The sequence below is a fragment of the Ornithorhynchus anatinus genome, chromosome 12, assembly GCF_004115215.2.
Source record: "Ornithorhynchus anatinus isolate Pmale09 chromosome 12, mOrnAna1.pri.v4, whole genome shotgun sequence".
NCBI lineage: Eukaryota > Metazoa > Chordata > Mammalia > Monotremata > Ornithorhynchidae > Ornithorhynchus > Ornithorhynchus anatinus.
The window spans coordinates 26946621-26973655 of record NC_041739.1 but is presented as its reverse complement, the minus strand read 5'-3'; the positions used below and the strand labels follow the sequence as shown (position 1 = coordinate 26973655).

The 27035-nt window shown below is 41.8% G+C and overlaps 1 protein-coding gene across 5 annotated transcripts in view; it reads right to left on the bottom strand.

Moving 5' to 3' along the window:
• Positions 1 to 27035, bottom strand: part of INPP4B (inositol polyphosphate-4-phosphatase type II B) — a 463330-nt gene that overhangs the window by 32900 nt on the left and 403395 nt on the right. For 3 of the 5 annotated variants that reach the window (XM_007668427.4, XM_039913682.1, XM_029076611.2), the window contains exons 22-25: positions 22762 to 22902; positions 20198 to 20295; positions 11769 to 11881; positions 9261 to 9415 (exon numbers count right to left, since the gene is read on the bottom strand). In XM_007668427.4, the coding sequence (XP_007666617.2) occupies positions 9261 to 9415; positions 11769 to 11881; positions 20198 to 20295; positions 22762 to 22902 (507 nt within the window). Of the gene's footprint in view, positions 1 to 7602; positions 7673 to 9260; positions 9416 to 11768; positions 11882 to 20197; positions 20296 to 22761; positions 22903 to 27035 lie in introns of those variants that run through there. The other 2 variants (XM_039913681.1, XM_029076612.2) reach the window with 2 other exon arrangements.

The window sequence follows — 27035 nt, the reverse complement described above, 5'->3', positions numbered from 1 at the left end:
CTTCTGAAATTATCATATCAAGTATGTGCTTCTCTGAAGACACTCTATACCGTTCCCCATGAAAATGCTGGTCTAATATTGTCTAACTTTGTATTTTGAAAAGTGGCACCAATGGAAATTGCTTAGTCTCCCACACGACTTCTAATGTAGGCAGCAGTAAAGAGCAAAACCACCCCTGGGTTTAATAAAAACTAAAACTAAAACAGAAGGTCTGACTGGCTGTCACAGTAAAATTCTCTATTTCCAAACATAAAAGATAAAAGACAAAACACACTCCTCCCATGACTGAGGGTTATTCCTCGGCAGACTCTAGGGATGCAGGAACCAATGATTTGATCCACTAAAGCATGTTTATACTGGTGCCTGCCCAATCTCCTCAATAGTATCTTGATTCTATGTCCAAAGATTTAAACTTACTTGTTATGGCATTTGCTATGCGCTTACTAAGGGCCAGGCACTGTCCAAAGCGCTGGGGTAGATACAAATGAATCAGGTTGGACACAGTCCATATCCCACACGGGGCTCACAATCTTAAGCCCCATTTTACAGGTGAGGTCACTGAGGCACAGAGAAGTGAAGAGAGTTGCCCAAAGTCACACAGCAGACAAGTGGCAGAGCCAGGATTAGAACCAAAGTCCTTTTAAATCCCAGGCCCATCCTCTATCCACTATGCAAGCTGCTTCAATAATTAAAATGAATTAAAAACATTAGGGCCTGGGTTTAGTGTCTTTCTCCCCTACTAGATTTTTGAGCTCCTTAAGGATGAGGACTGTACCTATTAATTCTACTTTAGTGTTCCAAGTGCTTAGTTCACAGTGCCCTGCACGGAGTAAGCGTTCAATAAACACTATTGAGGCTCTAAACTGTGAGTTATAGGGATTTATGGGCCCAGGATTAGGTTCAGGTTATAAACTAGAGTTGCATCAGTGTACGGGAAGAGTGTGGTACAAATACAGAAGGTGTTGGGACTAAAGTGCTCTGCAACCAAGAATAAGAATAATAATGATTATGGTATTCGTTAGGCACTTATGATGTGTCAAGCACTGTTCTAGGCACTGGGGTAAATACGAGTTAATCAGCTTGGGCACAGTCCCTGTCCCACATGGGGCTCACAGTCTATGTAGAAGGGAGGATAGGTACTGAATGCCTATTTTACAATTGAGGAAACTGAGCACAAAGCAGTTAAGTGATTTGCCCAACATCACACAGCAGGCAAGTGCCAGAGCCAAGATTAGAACTCAGGTTCTTTGACTCTCAGGCCCATGCTTTTTCCACTATACCATGTTGCTTCCCATAACCAAGAATCCCTCTTCTTGGGACCTTCTTAATCATCCTTGGAATATCAGGAACTAAATGATCGATTCTCTGGTGTTTTTTCCACTGGAGTTGGAAATGGCTGAAGAAGTTCTTTAATATTGTCAACTGGTCGGGGGCTGATGGGAGTGACTGCCCCCCAACTTTTAAAGTTAGACTTCCAACCTAGCTTACCCCGGGACTCTGAAAATGACTGAGAGTTTTTGAGCACGGTTTGAATGATCCAAAATGATGACTTTATGACTAACAGATCTTAGGAGCTTGTGTCTCCCAAGCCCTCTGAATTGAATTTGGAGCTATTTTTCTGAAGACGATAATCAAATCGGTGGTATTTGTTAAGTGCTTACTATGTGCCAAGCACTGTAGTAAGCACTGGAGTAGATACAAGAAAATAAGGTCAGACCTAGTCTTTGTCCCACATGGGGCTCACAGTTTCAGATAGGGGAGAATGGGTATTTAATCCTCATTTTATGGATGAAGGAAGAGGTGACCCAGAAAGGTTAAGTGATTTCCTTGAGGTCACACAGCAGGCAGGGGGGAGAGTCAGTATTAGAACTCAGGTCTTTGACTCTGAGGCCAAGCGGTTTCGCCATCAAACTAGAGTTAAGATTACTGACTACACCATATCCAACATCACCCAAGGCACATATGGAAGATTTCACACTAGCCACAATGGATAAGACTGCACAAACCCTGCATTGAACTCTAGCCCAAAGGGGCAAGAAAAAACATCAAAATTTAATTAGTAACAGAGAAAAACACTGGTAACAGGGAGATCGTACAAAAGACCCATTTGAAAACAAGGGCAGGCACTACCAGTGACCAAGGCATCGGTGCAGCCCAGGACAAACTTTGTGTGTGTGCACACGCACACAAACACACATTTAGTGGGGAATGCATTATCGGTTGCCCATCAGTCTTTTCATCTTGGAGAGGATCTTCACTTTTAAAAACAGTCATCTTCTGATTTAAAGGTCAGAGATATACTTATGAGCAAGAGGGCAGCTTTTTATGCTATTTGTTTAGCGCTTACTATGGGTCAAACACTGTCCTAAGCAATGAGGTAGGTACACATTAATTACATCAGAAATGGTTCCTGTCCCTCTTGGGGCTCTTAGTCTAAGTAGGAGGGAGAACAGGTATTTAATCCCTATTTTACAGTTTAGGCAACACCTAGTTCATCCTTTTCAAGTCATTAAATGTTTACCTAGTATCAATGGAGATCTACACATTTGTTCTTGCTAAACAAATCCTTAACGTGGACACAAAGCCTTTAGTCAAGAAAATGGCCAAGAGCCATCCTCGTATTCAATGTGCTTGCAGTCATCCGTTGAATAAAATGGCTTGAGCTGCAAGCTTCTCATACAGCAAAGTCAGGCTCTGGGAAACCATCTGCTCAATCTAAGCAAAGGTGTAATTACGCTAATTGTGCTGTTTTGTTTCCCTGGCCAGGAGTTACCGTAGAAGCTTTCTTCTTCCAGTGTGGCTGGAGGAGGAAGGCGCTTTGTTGAACATGGACTGATTTCTCAGCCAGCAGGGCAGCTGCATTCGGTTGCCCAACTGGATTCTGCTGGCCATGGTCAACAGGAAACTCAGGAGGATGCTGTGGCTATCTGCTAATTTTTGATAAAGTGAAAGTAATTTTTATTTTAGGATGATCTGCCTATATTTGCAAGATATTCCGGGCTGAATATCCCAGATTGGACACTCTGCAAGCCCCAGGCAGGACTTTTCTGTTTGCACTAATAGTCTCGTACAGAAAACAGGTATATCTCAAAGAGAAGAAAACACCATGAGGCAGTTCAACCAGAAGCAGAGACAGGCAAATAACAGCAATTAACAGAAAGTGGATGAAATATGGACCAGGAGGCACTTAAAATACATCAAAGTGAAAATGAGAATGAATCAAAACCTATTAAAAACTTTGAAAGAGGACAACAGGCTGAGTTTAAGGAGATATGCTGATTTCTGACTTTGATGTGAGTAGCAATGGCAAAGGAACAAAATAATATTTTGAGCACTATTCTGATCAGAATTTAGCATTCTATTTAGCTATTCCATTATCTGAATTCTGTGAGACATTTATCTCCCAATGTTCTGCAGCCACGTTACACAATAGCTTTGGAAGACAAATTCACTAGGCAGGCAAAATCCTCATTTCCAGAACCAAGACTGCTCTGCTATTGGTCTTTTAAGCAACTCACTAGCTAGTGTGTGGGGAAAATTGGTTCCAAACCCTGCAATGCCAACTTTTGGGATATTATTAATATGTTAAGTAAAATACTATTTATCATGTCACTTGTATTATTAGAGGGGGAAAAGAATCATCTCAGAAAAGGCTTTTTAGTTTCTAGCCTCTGAGTAGTAAGAAATGTTTGCGAATTTCTATTAGAGTAAGGCAGACTTCAAATATAACCTCAGGTGACTAGACCTTGCTTTAATTTTAAATGACTATATATACACGTGTGTATATATAACTTTATAAGATTACATATAGTTTATAGTTCTATATATAGGGAGCTATATATATATATATTTCATACTTTTTTGCCTTTGGAAAGAAAAGGGGACATTTTCTTTCAGAGTGACTAGAGTCACTGACAGCTTTCAATAAATGTATTCATTTCAAGAGCAGCGGCTGGAAATCAGTTCATTCTTATAAAAAGGAAAGGACCTTTATTCCCTATCTCTGACAGAAATAATCTCTCCTGACAACTCTAATATGCCTTTCACTCTATCTGGACTCTTCACTAGAAAAGTATCTTTATCACAAAATCTAGTAAAAATGTCTTTGATACAAAAAAAAAAAGCCCAAGTTTCTAAGTTGATGTTAGAGGACTAAGTTAAAAGAATAAAAGCTGAATCAAAGATGTTATATATACTGCACTGCTGTGTTTTAATGGCCCACAGCGAGTTCAAACGTGTTTTCCCCAATTAGAAAAAATGCTAGACTATATATTTAGAAACAAATATCTTTTTAGTATGGAATTAGATTAATTTAATTAGATTAATAATAAAAAAACCCACTGGGGTTGTTCAATCCAGAAAAGATAAATTTATGATGGCCTCTGATATAATACAGGATGTCAAGGGCCTTATAATAATGATAGTATTTAAGCGCTTACTATGTGCAAAGCACTGTTCTAAGTGCTGGGGGGGGTACAAGTTGATCAGATTGTCCCACGTGGGGCTCACAGTCAATCTCCATTTTACAGATGAGGTAACTGAGGCACAGAGAAGTTGTGACTTGCTCAAAGCTATACAGCTGAAAAGTGGGGGAGCTAGGATTAGAACCCATGACCTCTGACTCCCAAGCCCGGGTTCTTTCCACTGAGGTCAGTCAAGCAGTAGTACCTTCTGACCACCTACAGTATGCAAAGCATTGTACTTAGTATTTGGAAGAGAAGTAAAAGATACAATCCCTGCCCTCAATAATAATGCCATTTATTAAGTCATGTGTTTGTGCAGGAAATTTGTCACCGAGGTCCTCACCAATTCTTCCAGAAAAACTTTTAACAAGATTCTTTGAATCCCTGTGTGATATTCAATCAATGAATGGCATTTATTGAGCACCTATTAGGTACAGAGCTCTGTATTGAGTGCTTGGGAGGGTACAATACAACAGAGTTTGCAGAAGCACTGTATTGCATGCTTGAGAGGTTACAATAGATTTGCTGCCCATAACGAGTTTAAGGTTGCTTTACGCTGCGATGCCAGATCCTTCACTGAATATGCTGTTTGCAGCAAGAGCTCTTTCAGTTTCATCCCCCAACAAAATCTTTCCCCAGATACTTTCTATCCTGCTGAGAGCAAAGCAGTAGCCACTATAAGCACCAATCTGTGCCCCTTGTTATTCCAGAACCCCTCCCCTCTGAACTCCATATATCTCAATCCCTAACTCATTTCTGTACTCCACTGCTCTTCCGACCAACCCCATCTTTTATGATTAACCTAAATCCCTGCTGCTGTCTTAAACTAGACCATTCAGTCAGTTGCTAAATGCACTGGATTCCCACTGGATTCCGATGCTGGGTACTGGGACCAGGACCAACGTAAAGTCACTAGAAGATGACTCGGGGGTTCTAGTTAACGAGACTGGCCACACATTGTTCCTTGCTCAGTGGAAGAAAAAAGGACAGCCTCATCTGGCATCAATTAGCCCTGTCCACTTTCTTTCGTGCTCTCTTTTTAACGTTGTGACTAGGCAGGTAATGTAAACGGACAGTAGTTCTTCCCTGATTAGCACAAGGAAGGCCAGAAACTAAAAGCAAATATACGTTGAAGGTAATAGGTGAAGAAAGACCAGGGAAATAAGGAAGAAACCTTTCCATTTCAGTGGCAAATGATATGGACAACTGCTTGACAGAAAATGAATAGACCAGGAATTTTTCCTCACATAAATGGGTGTATTGTTCTATGGAAGAACAGACTCCATAAACTATGGAATCTGATCGGAAACATCCATTACATTTACAAGAACTCTTCGGTGTATAAACATTTCAAATACAACAATGCAATAACATGAGTGTCAGCAAGAAAATTAAACACTGCATTTTTGAATGCGTAACTGAAAGCATAGGGCAATACTGTCTTTGGCACATTCACTGCATACTTCATGGGTAACAAAGATAGCTAGAAAATAATAGTCATGTTAACTCTGGAATTTAGGAGTGATAAATATTTGGTATACCAGACCACATCCAATTCTTCTGTCCAGCAGATCATCAGTAAGCTAAACCCCAAAAGCTATTAGTGGTTGGAAGGATAGGCCAAAAACTGCAGCACAGTTAATAACGGCAGAAAGGCCATCAGGTGAAGATGACTCTCACATTTCAACATCCCAAAATCCCAAAGTTACTTTCTATTAAGGAAAACAGAGCAACTAACTGTTGTGCCTATCTCCACTTACTATTTACAGATTCGATTAACTTTCACAATACAATACATTTCTTATTGTCTGTGCCTGAAGAGAGAACATTTCATGGAATTGTGTTTATTCAAATCCATCTTTTGTCTTTACCTAATGTAATTTGTTAGGCTCTTGAAAATACTCTTTGTAAATCAAGGTAAAAGTACCAGGCTGATATGGATTTTAGCAGTTTCATGAGGTGTAGCCAATCTGGCAGTGGAAATCCCTGTTCAGGCTACAAAAAAGGAAAGACAGACATTGATGCTGCCAATGCTTCTTCCCTTAAAGCTAAGAGCTTTCCTTAGGTTCTGCTACCGTTGACTGAGCTTTGAGTGTGGATACTAGGAGACAGAAAATGTAGCAAGACAGAGCCTAGGAAAACTTTACATAAGATACTATCTAGAAGGAAGGGTTGGACACAGTGATGTCACAATCCAAACAAAAATCCCTCAATATTAACTGAAAAGTAAAAGGATTGGGTATTGGTGGGATTCATCTTTTAGGAGCTTGGATTCCCCTCACTAGGATAAGCTTTCTCTCAGTGAATGTCTCTCAGTTCCCGCTCTCAAAATTAGACTATTCTATCATTGTTTCAGTGCAGTTCTTTTATGGTATTTCTTAAGTGCTTAATATATGCAGGCACTGTATAAGCGCTGGTGTAGATATAAGCTAATCAGGTTGGACACAGTCCACGTCTCACATGGGGCTCACGGTTTTAATCTCCATTTTACAGATGATGTAAGTGAGGCACAGAGAAGCTAAGTGATTTGTCTAAGGTCACAGAAAAGACAAATGGCAGAGCCAGTATTAGAACCCAGATCCTTCTGACTCCCAGGCCCATGGTCTATCCATTAGGCTGCGCTGTTCAGAACCTACTGATTGGTAAAGAGGAATCCCATGCTGAAAATGATGATTCTTATAAAAGGAATGTTGAGACCATTTCTTTTCAAAACCTCACTAAAGATTAGAGTTCAATGGTCAGTGAGGACTTCAGAGGATTCTTCCTGTCCACCCATTCGTACTACTGACTCTTACTAAAGTGATTTCCTTTCACCTCTGCTCTCTTACCTCTGAAGAGGTAAGTTCAGATTCTAATGATCACAATAAATTCACATGTATAATATCCACAATATTTCAGAGGGAGAAAACAATCACATTTGGAAGCCCTGCCTCATATGCAAGGAGGATATACAACGAAAAGGAAGCTAAAGTCTAAATCTAGTTCACAGTTGTATCGTAAGGTAAATCCTAATAAAACCCTCACATGTTCATTTGGTGGATTCCTGTTCTAATGGGAGATGCACATTATAAGTGAAGTTACAGTAAGAAATAAGTTTAGCCCTTGCTATCCACCGACGTGCACAGATACAAAATCATACCTGTATTTTCGAGGTGGGGAGGTGAAGGATTAAGCCCTTATATCAATTTTCAGTTTATCACATTTCTGTCCTGCAAGTTAAACAAAGCAGTAGGTCCTCAATCCTCCTACCCTTGCTGCAATTGTGACCAGTTCATTTTTGCATCCCAGAGGGGAAGTGAAATGCAATTTAATCCTTTAGCTAAAGAAAACCACCACAGAGGAAGGGAAAAGGAAGAGCGTTTAAATTTAACCACTGCACATGGCAGACTGGGTGGATCTGACCAACCAAGTAAATTCCTTCCTCTATCCTCATACATCATGTATGTGAACTTTCTCTGAAGTCTTTCTTGTTTTAGCTTAGCTTTCTACTGTCTCAAATTGAATCCATCTAGTTTTGGACTCGTCAATGCTAGGCAAAAATAAATCACCACCTCAGATAGAAAATGCCTTTTTAAAATATCTAGACATTTCTAACCTTATGTACCTTACCGATCTCTGGGTGTTCAAGCAACTACTCTCCCTGAAAACGCAGATCATCTCACCTTCCAGATAATTTACAATTGGTTAACAACTTCCAGGACACTGGTGGGGTTGGTCTGGCCAAAATATATTAGCACTGTCTTCATAGGATAGAAGCGTCATGTGTATGGAATTTTTTTTTTCATGAGCTTTCTACAATTTCAAACTGAGATGCTGAAGTTTCCCCCTTCTGCTGCTGAGTTAACGTTCAAATGAATGTGCTTTACAGAAAGCGATTCTGTTTTTTATCGCTGAGATGTTCATGTCAGGCCTCTAAGACTACATACCCATTTATCAAAAACTCACAAAGAAACAAACCAAACAATGAAAATGCCAGAAGAAATGAAATGTCAAGATGTAGAGAACTTCAGGAATTCTCATTAGTTGGAAAACATGCAGGCGTAAAAATAGCACATGCAAGTGTCACCCACTGTAGTTAAAAAGAACTCTGGAAGCTAATGAAATGTCAGGAAAGAAACTGTTCTTTATATTGTATCACATGGTATTAGCAGGCTGGAAACTGATATTATTTCCCAGCCTTACAAAATGCTCTTCTGAGTCATTCTTTGGGGCAAATAGACAATTTTGTTTTCCTTTTTAATTAATGTGTGTTCTTTCCAACGGACAGTGAATAATCTTCTTTTTTTCAGTATTGCTTAGACTCTAGATTCAATTACTGCAGAAATGACTCCAGAAGCATGGCTTTAGGCATACCGTTTAAACCCTATCTACAAAGTCACCCTTATAATTCTATAAATTTCTGAAATGTCATGTCTTTTAAGATTGGCTATGTGCAAGCACTTTAAGAAATGTGGTTTTAGTTACTAACGTGTTTCAGCAGATCGTATAATCACCTATCAGTTACCAATCAGAAGAAATGAATTCATTCTGGGTATTCAAAACCACCTAAATGCCCAGTGCTTATACTTCTCAACTTTTAAAACACGTGTTTGATTGCATCAAATCTGAAAGACACATCCCCTTAATAGAAATAGAAATGAAGCTAGGAACAGCAACAAAAACAGAGCAGGGCCAGATTCTCTCCTAGCAATTAATGTAATCAAGAGGAATTCCTGAAATGGTTTGGCTTTTCCTGTCACAAGTATCCCATGCATTTGAAACAAAGGAAAAAAACGACAACAAACACTTAGACGATACCTTCTCATACAATCCAGTGCCCGGATAAAGAAATCCTTGTGTAGCTGATGCTCATCTCTCAAGATAGAGCACTGTTCAAGCGTCACTGACATGGATGTTCTGTCTTTGGCACTTTTGCAACAGGTAAAACGAATTCCATTCAGCTTGCGGCAAATCTACAATACACGTGGACAAAAACCGTTTTAATGTTGTCAGGGTCACCTGTCTGCACAATGAAGGGCTCGAACACTCTAAATTTGGAGTGAATGCACTCTGCAGAAATACCCTAGTTGTGGGGTTGAACTGAATGAAGCTTTAACTCATCATGCCCAAACGACTTTTAGTTCTAACACAAGATCAAGGACACGACTCTATTCAGAAAATAGTGGATCTAGTTAGTAGTTAAATTATATTCTATTTCTCGTGGTAAAAATTCACAATCTAATAAATGCAAAAATTTGGTCTATATATAATGGCTCAATAAATACTTATGATGTTGATGATGACAATGGTGTGCTTATACATAATAATAATAATGTTGGTATTTGTTAAGCGCTTACTATGTGCAGAGCACTGTTGTAAGTGCTGGGGGAGATACAGGGTAATCTTTCTCTGGCCTCTGCTGCACCTTGCCCTAGCTCCTCCAGGAAAACTCTCTTTTTCGCTCTTAGGAAGGACAGATATTAGCAATCAATCAATCAATCAATCAATCAATCCTTTTCTTCCTTTGCATCCTTTTCAGACAACTGTACTTATTGAGCACTTATGTGAGCCCATGTGGGACAACCTGATTACCTTGTATCTACCCCAGTGCTTAAAACAGTGCTTGGCACATAGTAAGTACTTAACAAATACCATCATTATTATTAAAAGTGCTACTTGGGACAACCAGAGCAAGAAAGGGAGTCTTTCCCAGGAAGCCAAGAGATGGCCAGACCCAAAGGGCCCCAAACAAACAAAAAGCAGATGATGTGCTATTTCTTCTTCATGTGGTGGGGACACTTAGGAAGAATAGAAATATTTATCAATACATATGTCCACTCTAATTAATGCTCACACCCATCCCACCACCTGCCTCAGCCCCTACTTCCTTCTCTAGAGTCATGTAGGGCTGTAGCAACGTTCACATTTTCTCACACGCTCTGGGTATTTTAGATAAGGGCCACAACTTAAACAAGTTTAACAGTTCTAAACAATGAGCAGCTGGCCTTTTGGATGGTGAGAAACAGACAAATCCAGGAAACGCTGTGGAGGTAAACAAATTGGCTGACAAATTTGAAAACTTCCATCAATCAACCAATAATCACTCAATAGCATTTATTGAGCACTGATTGGGTGCAGAGCACGGTACTAAGCACTACTACAGAGTCAGTAGACATGATCCTTGCCCACGGTGAGCTTACAATCGACGATCACACTTTCAGGATGAACTACCCAAAGTCTCCCATCTCCCCAACTTCCTCCTAGCAACACATCCACACTTTGATCTGTCTCAGACATCTCTCAAGAGCCTGCCTTCCTACTTGTCTGTTGGGTGACCTTGGGCAAGTCGCTTCGCTTCTCTGGGCCTCAGTCACCTCCTCTTTAAATGGGGACTGAGACTGTGAGCCCCACCTGGGGTAGGGACTCTGTCCAACATGATTTGCTGGTATCCTGCCCAATGCTTAGTACAGTGTCTGGCACAGAGTAAGCAGTCAACAAATACCATGATTATTATTACTATTACTTTCCAAATTTAATAATAATGTTGGTATTTGTTAAGCGCTTACTATGTGCAGAGCACTGTTCTAAGCGCTGGGGTAGACACAGGGGAATCAGGTTGTCCTACATGGGGCTCACAGTCTTAATCACTATTTTACAGATGAGGTAACTGAGGCACAGAGAAGTTAAGTGACTTGCCCACAGTCACACGGCTGACAAGTGGCAGAGCTGGGATTCAAACTCATGACCTCTGACTCCAAAGCCCACGCTCTTTCCACTGAGCCACGCCGACTGCTGTCACTTTCTAGAATACTTGCGCCCACTCTTCTACCCTGACTGCCATCTTCAACTGTTCACTGTCTGATGAACAGTGCATTAGAGTGCTCAATAAATATGATTGACTGGTTGACTGACAGCAGTGGGTCCAGAAAGAGATTGAAGGAAAGAAAGTGGAGGCCGTGGGTGTGTACAAGTCTTCGAAGGTTTGAACCAGCCCAACTCTCAGGTCCCCTTCTTTCTCATCTTTTGACTCCATAAGCAGCTTCTGCAGGGGGTCTCTGCACCCAGATTTACCATTTTGGGCCACTCTTGATACCTACTCTTTCCCACTTTCCCACTACTTTAGTAGGATCTGGTGGAGAGAGAGTGAATGCGTGTGTGTATATATGTATGCTTGTATGTATGCATGTATGGTTTGATAGCCACCTGGAGAATCACCAAGTGAAAAGGGTTGAGAACACACATTCCTATATTTGTTGGGCCTCTGTCTGTTCCAGGAGCACAGGCCATTAAAATTAGGAAATTGATGTGAAAAGGAAGACTACTTACAGTGGCAGCCAGCCACATGATCTCTACATTCTTTCTTTTTTTGGCCTGGACATTTTGATGGAGATTTTCTAGTAATCCTTTTAAGTCATTCTGCTCTTGGAAATTGTGTAGGCCTGAAAAGAACAAAAAAAGTGTTAATGATTAAACTGGCTTTGGGGTCTCACACAGCAAGCAGCCTGTTTGACTCAAGAATCTCTTTAGTTGTCCATGGCCTTCTCTACCTAAAGAAAGTGGGGCCATACAGAGAAGCAGCGTGGCTTAGTGGGTGGAGTATGGACCTGGGAGTCAAAAGGTCCTGGCTTCTAAATCTGGCTCCACCCTCTGTCGACTGTGTGACCTTGGACAAGACTCTTTACTGCTCTGGGCCTCAGTTACCTCATCTGTAAAATGGGGGTTTAAGAGCATGAGCGACATGTGGAATAAGGACTGGCAACCTGATTAACTCGCATCTACTCCAGTGCTTGGAACAGCGCTTGGCACCTAGTAAGCAATTAACAAGTACCATAATTATTATAATTTTTATATTGGCGAGAGACATTTACTCACCACTCCTGGCTTGGGACTAGTACAGAAACAATCCCTACATTTCCAGGCTAAGCATTAGCCTACCTGGCATCTCCACTGCCAATCTGGATTACCATGGGGTGGTCACCTCACAGTCAAGCTGGTCAGGGAAGAGATGTGATCCAAGTTGGGGGGATGAGAACACCCCATTAGCCTGGGAACGCTGTCCACCATGGACTGACTTTACTGGAGAAAGGTCTCTTCAGGCTGATTTCATGAGTGTTTCTCCACTCTGCCAAACCAAAGCTGACTTGTGAAAAGAACCCCATTTTACTGATATGATGGGAATGGGTTCATCAACTGTTGGTCAGCTGACCATCTTGTTGGCAAGTGAATCTGTTCTCTTCCTCAGAAAGAAGCTGCCTTAAAATAGATCATCCTGATGGGCTGAATGGGTCCATCTTAAAATTCACCATGCTTCTCTCGTGTAAACTGCATATTATGACACTTGTCAGGTTACTCGAATTCCACTGACTCTGGAGACTGGGTTATGGTGCAGTTGGGCTTCCCAAGATGTCAGCTGTTAGAATTTTTTTCTAATGCAGGGTAATGGAGCACTGGGCCAGCATTCCAGGGAAATGACCTCTAATCAACTAATCCACGGCGTCTATGTGATTCCCTCTGTACCTGTTGCCTCTTTTATAAGATGAAGTTACAACAGTTGTTCTGCTTACCAGAGTTAAGAAAAATAATTAAAATAGATAGAGCATGCTGTAATATCCAGTGTTATATCAGCACTGAATAGCAACAACAAGAGGAAAGGGTTTAGCCATTACAATCAGTGCTCCGGGTGCATTCACAGGTAACACATCACAGCTAAGAACTGAGTGGGTGTCACAACTACTTCAAAAAAATTCATCTCCTGTTACCTGGCTGGACTCCTCTGATCCCTTCCCTTTCTTCCTCCCACCCTCTGACCTAATACTCCCCAAGTTTTTCAATATTCTGGACACCCCTGCAATATTACAACCCAATCCTCCTTGCTGGTTTCTTGATGAAATTTTGCTACACTGCCCTGCTTCCATTTGCAAGAGAAAGCCTCTAAGACAACATCTGAACACAGGTCAAAAGAAAATGCAGTTTGCTGATTCACAGCCTAAACAGAAACCTCAAGAGGGTGTTTGATTGGACCCAAGTCTTTTTTTTTTTTTTTAAGATCCCCACAGATGAAAGTTTCATAATTTCCCTACTAGCTTCTTCAAGTTATGGTCAAGTTCTAAATCCAGCAGATTTGCCTCATTACAATTTAAAGCTATTTGCACTTGTTTAGTTGTTACAGATTCAGAAAATAGTCGGTCTCCATCCTTCCCAATTTCCCTTCTCCTTCCTGACCACTTCCTGTTCCCACGCAAAGAGCACAGGAGGAGGAGTGATGAGCAAGTGGAGCTGAGATTGCTGCATCTGTCCTCCTTCCTTTCCAACCCTTTCTCCCTTCACTCACTGCCCCCACACTCCCACCTCAGGGGAGCAGACATACACTGATGTCCTGACCTGAAAAATAAGGCAAAGATGAACTCCTTCAAGCAGAAATAGTTCAGGAATTTATTCACTGTGAAATAATTATACCCACGGACTAGTAAACCAATGGCTGCCATTAAATGATAGCTGCAAGTGATGTTTTTCCACTGAAAATTCCAATCATTCTGGAAGCAGTAAAACTAGAAGGAGAAATTCTCCATTAAACCAAATTTACTTGAAATGCCTTTCCAATCCACGATTAAAAAATAAGGGAATACGAGAACTCAGATCTCCATCCTCCTTGCCCGATCACAGCAGAAATAAGACCTTTGATCTACAGGCTTTCATCTTTCCTCTCAAATGAATTTTGTAGTTTTCCTCATCCACGGCACCAAGTTGAAAAGTAATCTTAAAATAGATAAAAAGAAATCTGCCCCAAACCCTTTTAAAGTTTTCTGACTCAAAATATTGGGCAGTGGGGGCCACAGAACCTGATGTCACAAGGGAGGTTAGAAATAGAAGAATACATTAATTTGTTTTTTGCATTTTGAAGGATTACATATTATGAATTGTGCTTCCAAAATTCCTAAACATTGTCATAGAATCTAGCTCTACAACCTGGAAACAGTACACTCTGCAGACCCAAAGAAATGATTTATCTCGACATATAAGACCATAAAGCTTAGCTACTGCTTTTCTGAACAGGTCTTTCTCAAGCCTGCAAAGGATAAATGATGATGTATATGTAGAGCTATGAAAGGAGAGGCGCTAAGGTCACATGGAGCTTCAAGAAGACTGCTTCGGAGGACAAGAATTTCAAAGAAGGTTCGCATTCCATAAACTAGGAGGTGGTAAAAAGGAACAGAGAGATTGCAGTGAATGGAGTGGGACGCTGTTGACCAGGTTTTTCCTCCATTCGAAGATGACACTATTGAGACTGAAATGTTTATCACTGCATGTAGGTATGGCTGAAAATTATCACTATATGCAGGTGTGACTGGACACTGTGTGTCCAGAAAAGATGACCTCTTGCTGAACTGTTGCTCTTGATACCCTTGATGACTGACCTTGATTTTGTTTCTTCATCTTGGTGTCAAAAGCTTACACAAACCTCTGTTCCAAGGCAGTTACCCCATTTTTCATTACCACCCAGCAGGCTGACCGTTTCCCAGTTGTCCACTTCTGTGTACCATCATGTAAGCTTTGGCTTAATGGATTTTGAAGTATTTTCTCTGTTCACCTTGTTCAAGGTTTCTCTCTTTCACCTTCCCACAGAGCAGCTGTTAGGGTGTTCTGCTGCTATTCATCCTCTTCCCATGTCCAACCCAGGGAAGATGGAATATCAAGAACATTACTTTGCCGATGAGAATCTACTTGTGTTCCAGGACCACACTGTGATCTCGTAAGGACACTGGATATGTACTGTGGGGAGGTAGGGGTTGATGGTATTACTCTAAAAGTCAAAGCTAGCACAAAATAACGTCTGCCCCCCCCGCCTGCATGTGTCCTGCCCTGATGTTGCTTCAGTTTTCTAGATCTCAACTATCTAGTTGCCCAATAAACACCTGTAGAATTAGGAGGAGGTAAATTGCACAGGAGAAATCATGTCACTAAAAAATCTCTCCAACAGCCCTTAGAATTTAGCAAGGTAAGTTAATTGCTCATTTTTGGAATCTCATATATAATTAGGGAAACCTGATCACCTTAGGGCTCCAGAAAAGTGGTGTGACTTCTGAAAAAGAGGGATAAAGGGAAAGGTAGGAAGATAAGATTTTTGAAGGAAGGCTTTGGATATGGGATTGAAGTGGATATGGGATTGAACCTCTCTCATGCTTGCTGAGGGATGCAGAGCACAGATGCTTGTTGGAGAGGATCTGAGAGCTACAGACTGAATAGGTCAGGGGCCAGAGACCTCTTAGGAAGGTAAAAGGATACACTCATTGGCTGGTGGGAAGTCTTGGTTTTCTAGTACCAAGCGGTTGTGGTCAGGTTTTGGTTTTGCCTGTTATTTACTTATGACTCTCTACTTTCTTAGTACTTTTTACTATCCTCCTCAGGTTAAAGGAGCAGAGTGGGACCTGATTTAAGGAGGAATACATTACCTAGAAGGGAGAGAGAGCGAGACTTGCAATCTTTCCAAGCCAAAGACCTCAGCCTCAGGAGACTACCTAGAAGAGTGGTAATTCCTCTTGACCCACTTTCCATTCTGGGGTAGAGAACACTATGATACCTTCAGTCGAGTGAAGGTGTCAGTGACCAAAGTGGGCTTACTCAAAAGGGGGGCTCTGTGGGGACTCTGTGGGGGCTCTGGGGACTTGCCCCTTCCACTGAGGAAGGGAAAATCCTTGGGAGGGGTAAGGGTTCAGAACCTGAGGCCTGTCAGGCAACCGAACCCTCGACAAGCCGGGAAAATCCCAAAGATTCTCCCTTAATGACACTCATTCTCATGGATACAATGTCACCATCAGCAGCAGCAGCAGGAGCAGCATCTTGTCGAGCTGAAGGATGGTGTGGCCTGTCAGTGCACTGTTAGCAATCCCCTGCCTCAGACCAATTAATCTGGGAAGTCACAGAAGAGGATCTGTTCTCCTAGAGCAGATCACGATACCAGGAGATAGATTCTGTGGCTCAGTGGAAAGAGCACGGGCTTTGGAGTCAGAGGTCATGAGTTCGAATCCCAGCTCTGCCACTTGTCAGCTGTGTGACTGTGGGCAAGTCACTTCACTGGGCCTCAGTTACCTCATCTGTAAAATGGGGATTAAGACTGTGAGCCCCACATGGGACAACCTGATTCCCGTGTCTACCCCAGCGCTTAGAACAGTGCTCTGCACATAGTAAGCGCTTAACAAATACCAACACTATTATTATTATTATTATTTATCTGAAGCCAATGAAGAGAGTACTGTTCTTATGGCACAACTCTTTTTCAGTTGTATTTGTTAAGCACTTATATGTGTCAAGCACTATCTGAGTACTGGGTTAGATCCAAGTTCATCACGTTGGACACTTTCTCTCTCCCACAAGGGGCTCACCATCTAAGTGAGAAGGAGATGTTCCATGATGTGATTGTTATTTTCTTTATATTTGCTAAGCTTCTGTCTGGGTTTGCACCCCTGGTTAAGGCTCTTCAGCTGCGTTCCTGTAGTAAACCTAGATCAGGTTAGAGTGAGGCAGCTCATTTTTAGGGCCACCTTTTCTAGTTCCTATCCCCATTCAGGATGAGAGGTTCATCTCCACATAGGACTGCCCAGATATCTAGACCGCTCCCAAATAGTGCTGCTGACTCTTTGGCATTCAAGTCACCCATGTCCCGAGCCCACCACTGCTTTTGAGCAGGCTAAAGTGCACTGGGGCAAAGTCAATGAGGGATCGTCAGGCCAATATGAAAGCAGATCCATCACTGTGGCATTCTTTTCACATGGGCAAGATTGCTGCAATTTTTCCTGAAGTGTTGGACTAGGAGAGAGGGTTCGGAGGCAAGGACACTTGGGATAAGTGGCCAATATGTAGTGGACTTGAGGACAACGCTCTTTCCCAAAAGAAGGCATGCTGGATGCAACCATGTGAGATGAATCCGTAATCGTGCTGATTAGGAAAGGATGGAGTGACAAGTCAATGACTCAGGAGTTGACTTTCATCAAAATACAAGAGGCCATTAAGTTTATGTGAGGAGAGAAATGAGAAAAGGGAGTACAGGGTGAAAAACTCAAATACACGAGAAGCCACAAATTAGAAATATGAGATTCAAAGTAAACACAAGCAGAAATAATTAGGCAAATTCCAAGAAAGGCGTTCCATTTTTTTCTTCCTATCCAATAAACTACCTTCCTGATGTCCTTCAAATTCCCCTTACAATCCTTTTTTATTTTTTCAGAAAATCATTTACTTCATGGTCTTGACAGAAGACTTCTGCTGCCTGGCATCAAGTATTTTCCAGGAACACAGTGCCTATCCAATTCTTGCACTTTGCCATTTATCTATTTAATGATTTAGTAAGGGATAAAGGCACAGACTCAAGAAGGATTACTGATCTTCGAACTATCACATTACTGGGATTTGAAAGATGTTGTAACAACAATTGTCAAAATAAGAACTCACTACATTCTTTAGTAATGACTGCTTTGCTTCCAATTGTTTATAAGCTGAAGGCAAGATTTGCCTCTAAAATATGAAAATCATTATGAATAGATTTGAATGATTAGTGTCAGAGAGCAGAATCGAATAATCATAACATGTTTTGTTAAGTGCTTACAAACAATGTACTAAGTGCTGGGGTAGAAAAAAAAATAATCCAGTCCAGAATCAAAGGGTCAAAGAAGTCCCATTTCTTTTTGCAATGTCAAAAACTGTTAATTTCTAACTATTCAAAACCTTAACAAGTAAACACTTCTATCAGAGCCTAGTGTAAGAAAGCAGAAGGTCATTCATTGTATTGAGAGGAGTGCTATGGATGACAAAAACTATATGACCCTAACAGACTCTCCTTTGAGCATTCTAAAAGGCACTGCGATTATGTTGACAGTGAAAACTCAGTAAAAGCCCACCTAAAACCAGAAAATGTTTACAGAATATTGCCTTTTCTTAGTGGTGACATATTGATAATTGAACAAAATGAAGGGCTCAATCCCGATAAACACGATGACTTCAGAAAACAAAATGTTTTCTCCATTTTCTTCAATTCAGAAAGCATACAGACACACATTAATGAGCAGATTGTCACAGATCACCACAAGCTTCATTTTCCTTTTAATTTAAAATATTAATATTTGGGTTGGACCAATATATATATATATATATATTGCATAGATCACATGCATAGATTCATATTATCAAGCTCAGATACAAAAAAAACTGGCTCATTGTTTAGATGTCAGAAACTACTAAGTTTTATTTATATTCAGCTATGTTGAGCTGTCCCTACTTAATATTGATAGTACTGTACTGATGTACTTGCCAAGGTCTAAATACATTGAAAAAGTCTAAATAATGTTTATGTACAGACCACAAACATTCTCAGCTCTCATAAGTCCACTGAGCACAAGAGTATGGATTGGCATTGCCAGGAGGGTAAACTCCTTATGCAGAAAATCTGGGGAAGGTCACCAAGCCCCAAATCCTTGCATGGGATTGAGGCACGGTCTGGGAGAGAAGGCGAGCTTATCTTGCTGGGTACAGCTGTTCCTTCTAATCCTTCACAGGTTGCTTAAAAAGGGGCAAGATGCACCTCAGGGGCAGTATGGCCCTAGCGGAAAGAGTTTAAACCTGGGAGTCAGAGGCCCTGGGTTCTAAATCTGACTCTGCCACTTGTCTGCTATGTGATCTTGGACAAGTCATTTCACTTCTCTGTGTCTCAGTTACCTCATCTGTAAAATGGGGATTAAGACTGTGAACCCCATGTGCAACGTAGACTGTGTCCAACCTGATTAGCTTGTATCTGCCCCAAGGTTTAGCACAGTGCCTGGACCATAGTAAGTACTTAACAAATACCCTACCCCTGCCAAAACAAAAATTACAACAACAGAAAGGAGGTCAAGCACAGCCTAACCTCTAAGGGAGACACGCAACCATGACTTTCCTGGGAACCTAGAAGCTCCAGCACAAGAGGCTTCTCAAAACTAAATGGAGACAAGCACTTCAGAACCTAGATTAAGCAGCAGATTAACCATAGAAAGAAAACCACCACCACGTGACGGTATCAAATGCTTGCAAATGTGAAAGAATGAATGATTTTCCTACTTGATAATATCCTGTTTACTGATCATGGAGAGCATTTTCAACACAGCCACTCGGCATACGGTTAAGTTCCAAATCTAATCGAGAGACAGGGTGGTCAGTGGAATGAGCAGGTGTCTGGGATTCAGGAAACCTGGATTTCGACTCCCAGCTCTGCCCCTGGCTTGCTGTGTGGCCTTGGGCAAGTCATATACCATCTCTGAGTCCGAATTTTCTCATCTGTACAATGAGAATAATACTTCAACCTCACAGGGATGTGAGGTTGAGAACTAAAATGAGATAACTGATAATGAAAAATAGAAAATTCAAATTGAAGACACTAATTTACTGTCTTGGACTGCTTGTGTTAAGACTTAATATGGAGTTGAATATGGAAAGACAACTTCACAAACTCCTTATTAAACTTAATTTGGGTTCTTCATGACAAATTCCTTATTTTTCCCTTTTGATATCTTGCCATGTCACACACATTAATATGTGGGATATTCTATCAAGCAGGACTAGTCAAAGAGTTCAATCAAAATAATTACCTAGCTCTCTGCAATGCCACCTTGGAAATCTGCCTCTCTACAGTCCATATTTTCAATAATCATCTTCACCCCCTTTCTCCACACTCCTTGAGTCCAGAGTATGAACAGTCAAGATAGTGTTGTTCTTTCTTATTGTATACTTACTATCAGGAGGCATCTTTTCGGTAAACAACTTACAGTATTCTCTAAGGAGTTCAAAGTTTTCCTGATTGATGCTTTCTTGCAAAGAGACATCTCCAAACCTAAAATAGCAAATCAGGAGAGAGAGGCGATGAAAACAATTCTCCAGGAGTGCAGTTTTGACTCAGCTTTCTCACTTAATGGACAGCATGTTCTCACAAGTAAGGGAGACTTGGTCTTTATTTTTTTAACCAGTTTCCTAGGTGCTTTTCCTTCCAAAACACAGAAGGGGCAAATGGCTGAAATAGAGGTTTCTTTTCACCACAAATTCCCTCTCACATGACCATGTACTTTGATCTTTAGACCACCATCTAAGGCTGATGCTACAGAGGAATGAAGGAACCAGGACTTTGGATGTGGGGCCACAAGTTTGCTGATGATGCAGTGGACTTTACTTTGCTCCAAGGGAAGAAAGGTACTCTAGATGTGGCTGTTCGGCAATCATGTCTCTGGGCTGGGCAGGAGCCAGTCTTCCGAAAACTGGTTCCAAGTGGATGACTAGTTGCTCAACGGAGCAAGTGAGGGGTGCGGGGCTTCGGGGTTCCTGGGTATCAAGTGCCAGTTGGAAGGGCAGGGGGCAGAAGTAGCGAAGCTTCCGTTCTTCAAGCTCCATCTTCGCTGCCTCTCCGCCCTGCTCTCAAGTGTCCATGAGAGGGTGTTAAGTGAGCCGGGAGCAGCGGAGAGGAGTGGGTGTACTGAGGGTCATCTGTTCTTAGAATTCTCCATTTAGGGTGATGGTAATGATTCACTGGGCTTTAGCTTTCTGAATGGAGTGAACGACTCAAAAAAGACTGCATCGTTTCCAGCTTTGCATTTGGTTTCCATCCCCATCAGAATGGCTTTCACCCCTTTCATATTAGAAGTTAAGAGGAGGCGGTATGGTCTGATGGAAAAAGCATGGGTTTGACAGTCAAGGTCTGGATTCTTGTCCCTCGTTGTGACTACGGGCAATGAATATATCCGTCTAATGTAATATTGTACTCTCCCAAGCACTTAGTACAGTGCTTTGCACACAGTAAGCACTCGGTAAATATGATTGAGTGAATGAATGATTGAATGACTATCCTCTCTGAGACTCAGTTTCTTCAAGGACAAAATGGGGATGATGACACCCCACCTCTCATCACACAGGAGTGGATGTTGTGAGAGTAAAAGGAGATAACCGATGTGAAAGCACTTTGGAAAAATAAAGGCACTCTAAAAATCTAAGGTGCTATTATTGGGAGAGAGTTTTCATGGCTCCTTTAAGGATCTAAATAACTACATTAGACATATAATGCTCTAACAATGAGTCTAATGGAAACCAAGAGCTTAGGTCAACTGAATTTTTTTGCATAGAATCCCTTCTCAAAAATCAATTTTCCAACAGCAGCCTGCTCTCTGCCCGAAGAAGATCAGGCTGGCTGCAGATGCTAAAATTGCCTCAGGGAGTGTCATGGCAGGGAAAGTGGCGTAGCCCCTCACAGAGATGGTGACTGTGCTGCCCTAGCAAAGATGGCCACAGCATAGAGACTCTCTAACATGGCAACAGCAGAGCTGTGTTTCATGCTGGGCAGAGATGATCTATTAGCGGGGTGTAAATCAGGGTCTAGGAAGCAGCGTGGCTCAGTGGAAAGATCCCGGGCTTGGGAGTCAGAGTCCATGGGTTCAAATCCTGGCTCTGCCACTTGTCAGCTGGGTGACTGTGGGCAAGTCACTTAACTTCTCTGTGCCTCAGTTACCTCATCTGCAAAATGGGGATGAAGACTGTGAGCCTCACGTGGGACAATCTGATCACCATGTATCTCTCCCAGAGCTTGGAACAGTGCTCTGCACATAGTAAGCGCTTAACAAATGCCAACATTAGGTACGGAGCTACCCAAGGCACTTGGCCGAAGGCAGCTCCTTCCATGCTCTTTAAGACAGAATTCTGCAAACCGTGTATATCTGTGTGCACATGCAATATAACATACGGAAGTATGGTGGATCCCTAGCATAATATGATGTAACAAGGTCATTTTTAATGTTGTGCACCTGTGTGGTAAACACAGCATTTGGAAGGGTGGGGAGGAGGACCACTGGTTTCATCCCGACTCACGGTGGTCAAATGTCTGAAGCTGGCTTGGAGGAAGGTGACCCTCTCTGTGGACATGAAGAAAAGAACACTCATTTGGCTAGGGCTTAAGGAGTTTTCAAGATACGAGGGACTGAATGGAGGTCCTCGTCAACATCACTAGGAGGCTTATCTCCAGATTATTTTTGGTTTGCTGACAAGGGTGTTGCTGACAGAGCATAAGTATTAATCATCAAAATACTTTTATTCCCCAGATGAACTGTTTCTTGACGACCTGAAAGAGTTGGTAGACTGTCGGGACCTCTTTCCTTAGCCTATCTTCCTTTTTTCCCCTCTAGCTCTAGCTAAACAATTAGAGCTGATATAAGGGAAAATGTTGAACATGATTGTAACGAACTCCCATATGTGGGAACATCTGGGGCTGCACAGCCTGCCCAAGCGAAACCAAAGCATGAATCTTCCCCTGGCATCTTACCTCTCTGCAAGGGTTTGCTGTTCATTGATTCCAACATTAAAGAGTACTGGATACACATGTAGTAGCTTCCCTTCCTTAATCTCTAATGGCAGCAACTCAAACACCCTGGCTGGAAGTTTGACCTCTATTACATAATGTTCACTAGAGTGAAATGAAGAAAACAAGAGACAGTAGTTAAGTTTTCACCTTATATATCTGGCTTCTGGATTCCACAGGAAAGCAGCTACCCACACAAAGGCATTTAGAAAATAGCCTAAAAATGCTTAAAACTGGCCTCTTTTCTAGTTCATAATTTTAACTCTGTCGTTATTATAAACTACATTTGTTGAGTGCCTATAATGCATAAAACTGTACTACGGGATTAGGAGTTATAAGAGATCCACCCACTGTCTAATGGAGAGACAAATGTGCAAACAGACACTAACTGACAAAAGTAAAATAGGCAAATGCATGAGAGAATAAATACAAAAGATAAAATCCACAATTAACCAATGAAGTAGGCAAACAAACAACAAATAAAGATTCAGATACACACAAGAGGTGGAGGGGTATGGCTAGGAAGAAGTAATCAGGGAAAATTTCTCGGAGGAGTTGACTTTTGAAAAAGGGAGCTTTGAAGTCATGGTTTGGTAGAGCTGAGATGGGAGTGCCATGGGGGGTGAAAACCACAGAATAATGGGTTGGAGAATGAAGGCTTTAGAGAGAAGCAAAACTTTAGTTCAGGAGGGGCAAAAAGTGTAAATTGATGTGGAGTAGGAGATCAAAGTGGAGAGATAAGAGGAACACACTGATGGAGAGACATAAAACCAGTGATTAAGAGTTCCGGTTTTAGGGAAGAATATATTAGTGCTTTAGAAAGCTATGCAATGTGTAGGATAGATCAAAGATGGGTGAGGCTTGAGTAGTGGAACCCGGTAAGGAGGCCGCTACAGTATTCCACACTGGATGTGATGCTGCTGGTGGGCAGACACCATGTCTACCAAATGTGTTGTAGTGTATTTTCCCGAGTACTTAGTACAGTGCTTTGCACAGGGTATATGCTCAATAAATATCATTGATTGATTGATGAGGGCTCAAACCAGGGTGATGCTGTGGGGAGGAGGCAAAGCCATGGACAAATGAAATATGGAAGAAGAATGGGCAAGATCTGGTGACAGAATATGGGAAGCAAACATGGCAAGACAAGAGGACATTTATGCTAAGGGCTCTTGGATCAGGGAGGCTGAAGGTAGCAGTAACAGGAAAATTAAAAGGAGGCCAAGGTTTAGGAGGGAAGATGAGTTGTCTATAGAGCCTAGAACCTCAATGGGTCACCTAAGTGAAGATGTCCAGGAGTCAGGAGGATACCTGACATTGTGAAACAGGTGAGAGGAAAGGGCCGGAGACGTGGACTTCACAGAGGTGGTGTCACGCGACCCAAAGGAACAAAAAGGAACATGACATAGTTATATAGTAGTTGAGATTTGGGAAATATCAAAGGATTTTTTGCTTTTCTCTTCAACTCTTGGATAATGGCCCCTTTGCTCCAGTTGGCCAGAACTGCCTTTTCCCCCAAGCCCACTCCAACAGCCCTGTTGGAGGTTGTGTGCATTTTGGGGATGAATGCTCAAAGATTAGATTTGATGGCATCTCCACAAGGAAAGAAAATAAAAGGCTGAAGACAGATAAAGAAAGTTTATCTGTTGCTTCCTGCTACAGGCTGGAGATAGGATTGTCTAGAAATCTTTAAGATAAACCATGTTAAGCAGCCTACAGCACAGAGAGAGGGTCCAGAATTCACAGGCTTGACATTTCAATCTCTATTTTTCCTTAGTTTCCCCTGAAGCAAGTGTGACTATAACCTGGTATGACTTGGGGAAAATCAATGATTATTCTTTAATACATTAGTGTGAAGATAAAAATTTTGATTAATACCAACTTATTTTTCTGGGGCAAATGATTAGCAGAGCAGTAGAAGCAGAGTTCCCTAGTAGAAAGAACACAGGACTGGGAGTCATAGGACCTAGATTTTATCTGCTGTGTGACCTTGGGCAAGTCACTTAACTTCTCTGTGCCTCAGTTACCTCATGTGCAAAACGGGGATTAAGATTGTGAATCCCATGTGGGACTGGGGCTGTGTCCAATCGGATTAGTTTGGATCTTTCCCGGGATTTAGTACAGTGCCTGGCATATAGTAAGCACTTTACAAATACCATAAAAATAAAACAAAACAAAAAAGAGTGACATGCACTCCAAGTTTAGCTTGTAGAATTGAGGAAGTAGAAATTTGCCCTCCACGCTCACCAAGTGGAGTCCATTGTTTTCCTCTAAAACAATAAAACACACACACCCCCTAGTTCTCATTGATAAGTCAGAAACATCTCCCATGCTTTGGAGGCAGTCTTTGCCTTACTGCAAGGATGGAGTCGAGGCATGCAAGTCAGACGGTAGCATGAACAACCAGCTGAGAGTTAGAATCCCCCTTCTCCCTCATGCCACTGCAGGCAGTAAACAAGCTACAAGATGCAGTTGCTCTGTGCTATTTAATACTACTCAGAAATAGTGCTCGATTCCCTTCTGCGTTAAAAAGCTTCGCTACATTTGCACACTGGCACTGCTTCTTATTGGCACCAGCCTACTGATAACTGTAGCAGTTAAGCGCTTACTATTCATTCATTCATTCATTCATTCAATAGTATTTATTGAGCGCTTACCATGTGCAGAGCACTGTACTAAGTGCTTCGAATGAACAAGTCGGCAACAGATACAGTCCCTGCCGTTTGACGGGGGAGACAGGCGGACAAGAACAATGGCAATGAAATGTGCAGAGCAGTGAGCTAAGTGCTGAGGTATATGCAAGATAATCAGGTCAGGCACCGCTCCTGTGCCACACGGGTTTCAGAGACTAAATAACAGGGGAGAAAGACTTCGACTTGCAGTTTCTACAAGAATTCACACCTCTGAATCCTAGCTTTGCTTGGGAGAGGCAGGGGCCCTGGCCCTCCGAATATCCCTTCTGTCTGGGGAACCCCTGCACAGGACCCACTCCAGAGCTGGGGTTTGGAGGAGTGAGTGTACTTAGAGGACCCAGAATTGGATGTGCTCAGACCTCAAGACAGAAAAGTACTGGTGATAAGAAGGGCAACTTCAGTCAAGGAGCCCTTACAGTGTGGTTTACTTGGAAAAACTACCACACATCACTGATGGATGCAGACAGTTGTTTCCAAAGAGCTATCGTTATGCTTCTTTTAATATAGATACTAATGCTGAAGTACTGACTTTCCACTGATTTAATTCAGAAAAGGGCAGTCCCTTTGTTGGTTGGTCAACTCCGTCTCCCCGAGGGTCTCCAATCAGGCAGTGATATGTTCTGTTCACCCACAAAAGTGTAAAGCCAAATCTTCCAGGATGAGGATTACAATTTCTCTTTTGCTCTTTTTAAAAAAAAATTACATGGCATCTTGCTCTCCTCTGTGTCATTCCCCTCTCAGAGAACCGCTGAGCTGCAGAGAAATGCCTGCTCTTCCGTTGATACCAGTGAGAATCTCCTGCCAGTAAAAGGGGTTTCAAAATCACATCCGTTATCACTTCTGCATGGAGATGAACATAATCTCTCCCCTCACTCCGTCATGTTTCAGACAACCTAGGAGCCCGGATCTGTTTCTAATCTGGAACCTCTCGGCGTGCTGGTTCATTGTGTCAGAGCAATGGAGTGGAGCCAGCTGGAATATACCTGTGGGATTTCTCAGGACTTCTGTTGGAAATAATTTACCCAAAGATGCACTTCCTCCTTTTGATACCTACCTACGCTGCCCACCATCATTTTTCTTTATTATTCCTGATATTTTTCCCATTGTACTTTGACCTTCCAAGCTATTTATTTCGATCCCTTCTCGGAAAGCTCACAGTACGAGGTGAATTGTCAGGAATAATTAAGAAAAATGGTGGTGTGTGCCCTTGAAAGAGGAAATATATCTTTGCTAAAATGGCACTACTTTTAGCAGGATTTAATTTACAGTCATCTCAAGAATTATGAGGCTATTAGAGACCCAATTCCTGAAAAAGTGAAAACATTTGGAACCTGAGACTGGAGAATGATGAAGAGAAAATAAATGGACATCACATACACGATATCCTTTCTAATTCCCCTTTAGACATGGGGAGCAATCCAGTACCCAACTTATATTGTGTTCTCCCACACGATACTACTGATAAAACCTTTCAAGTATTCTAGGACAGCTTCAACAGATTCACATCTTAACAGCAACTCACATTTACTCATCTCCAAAAAGGAA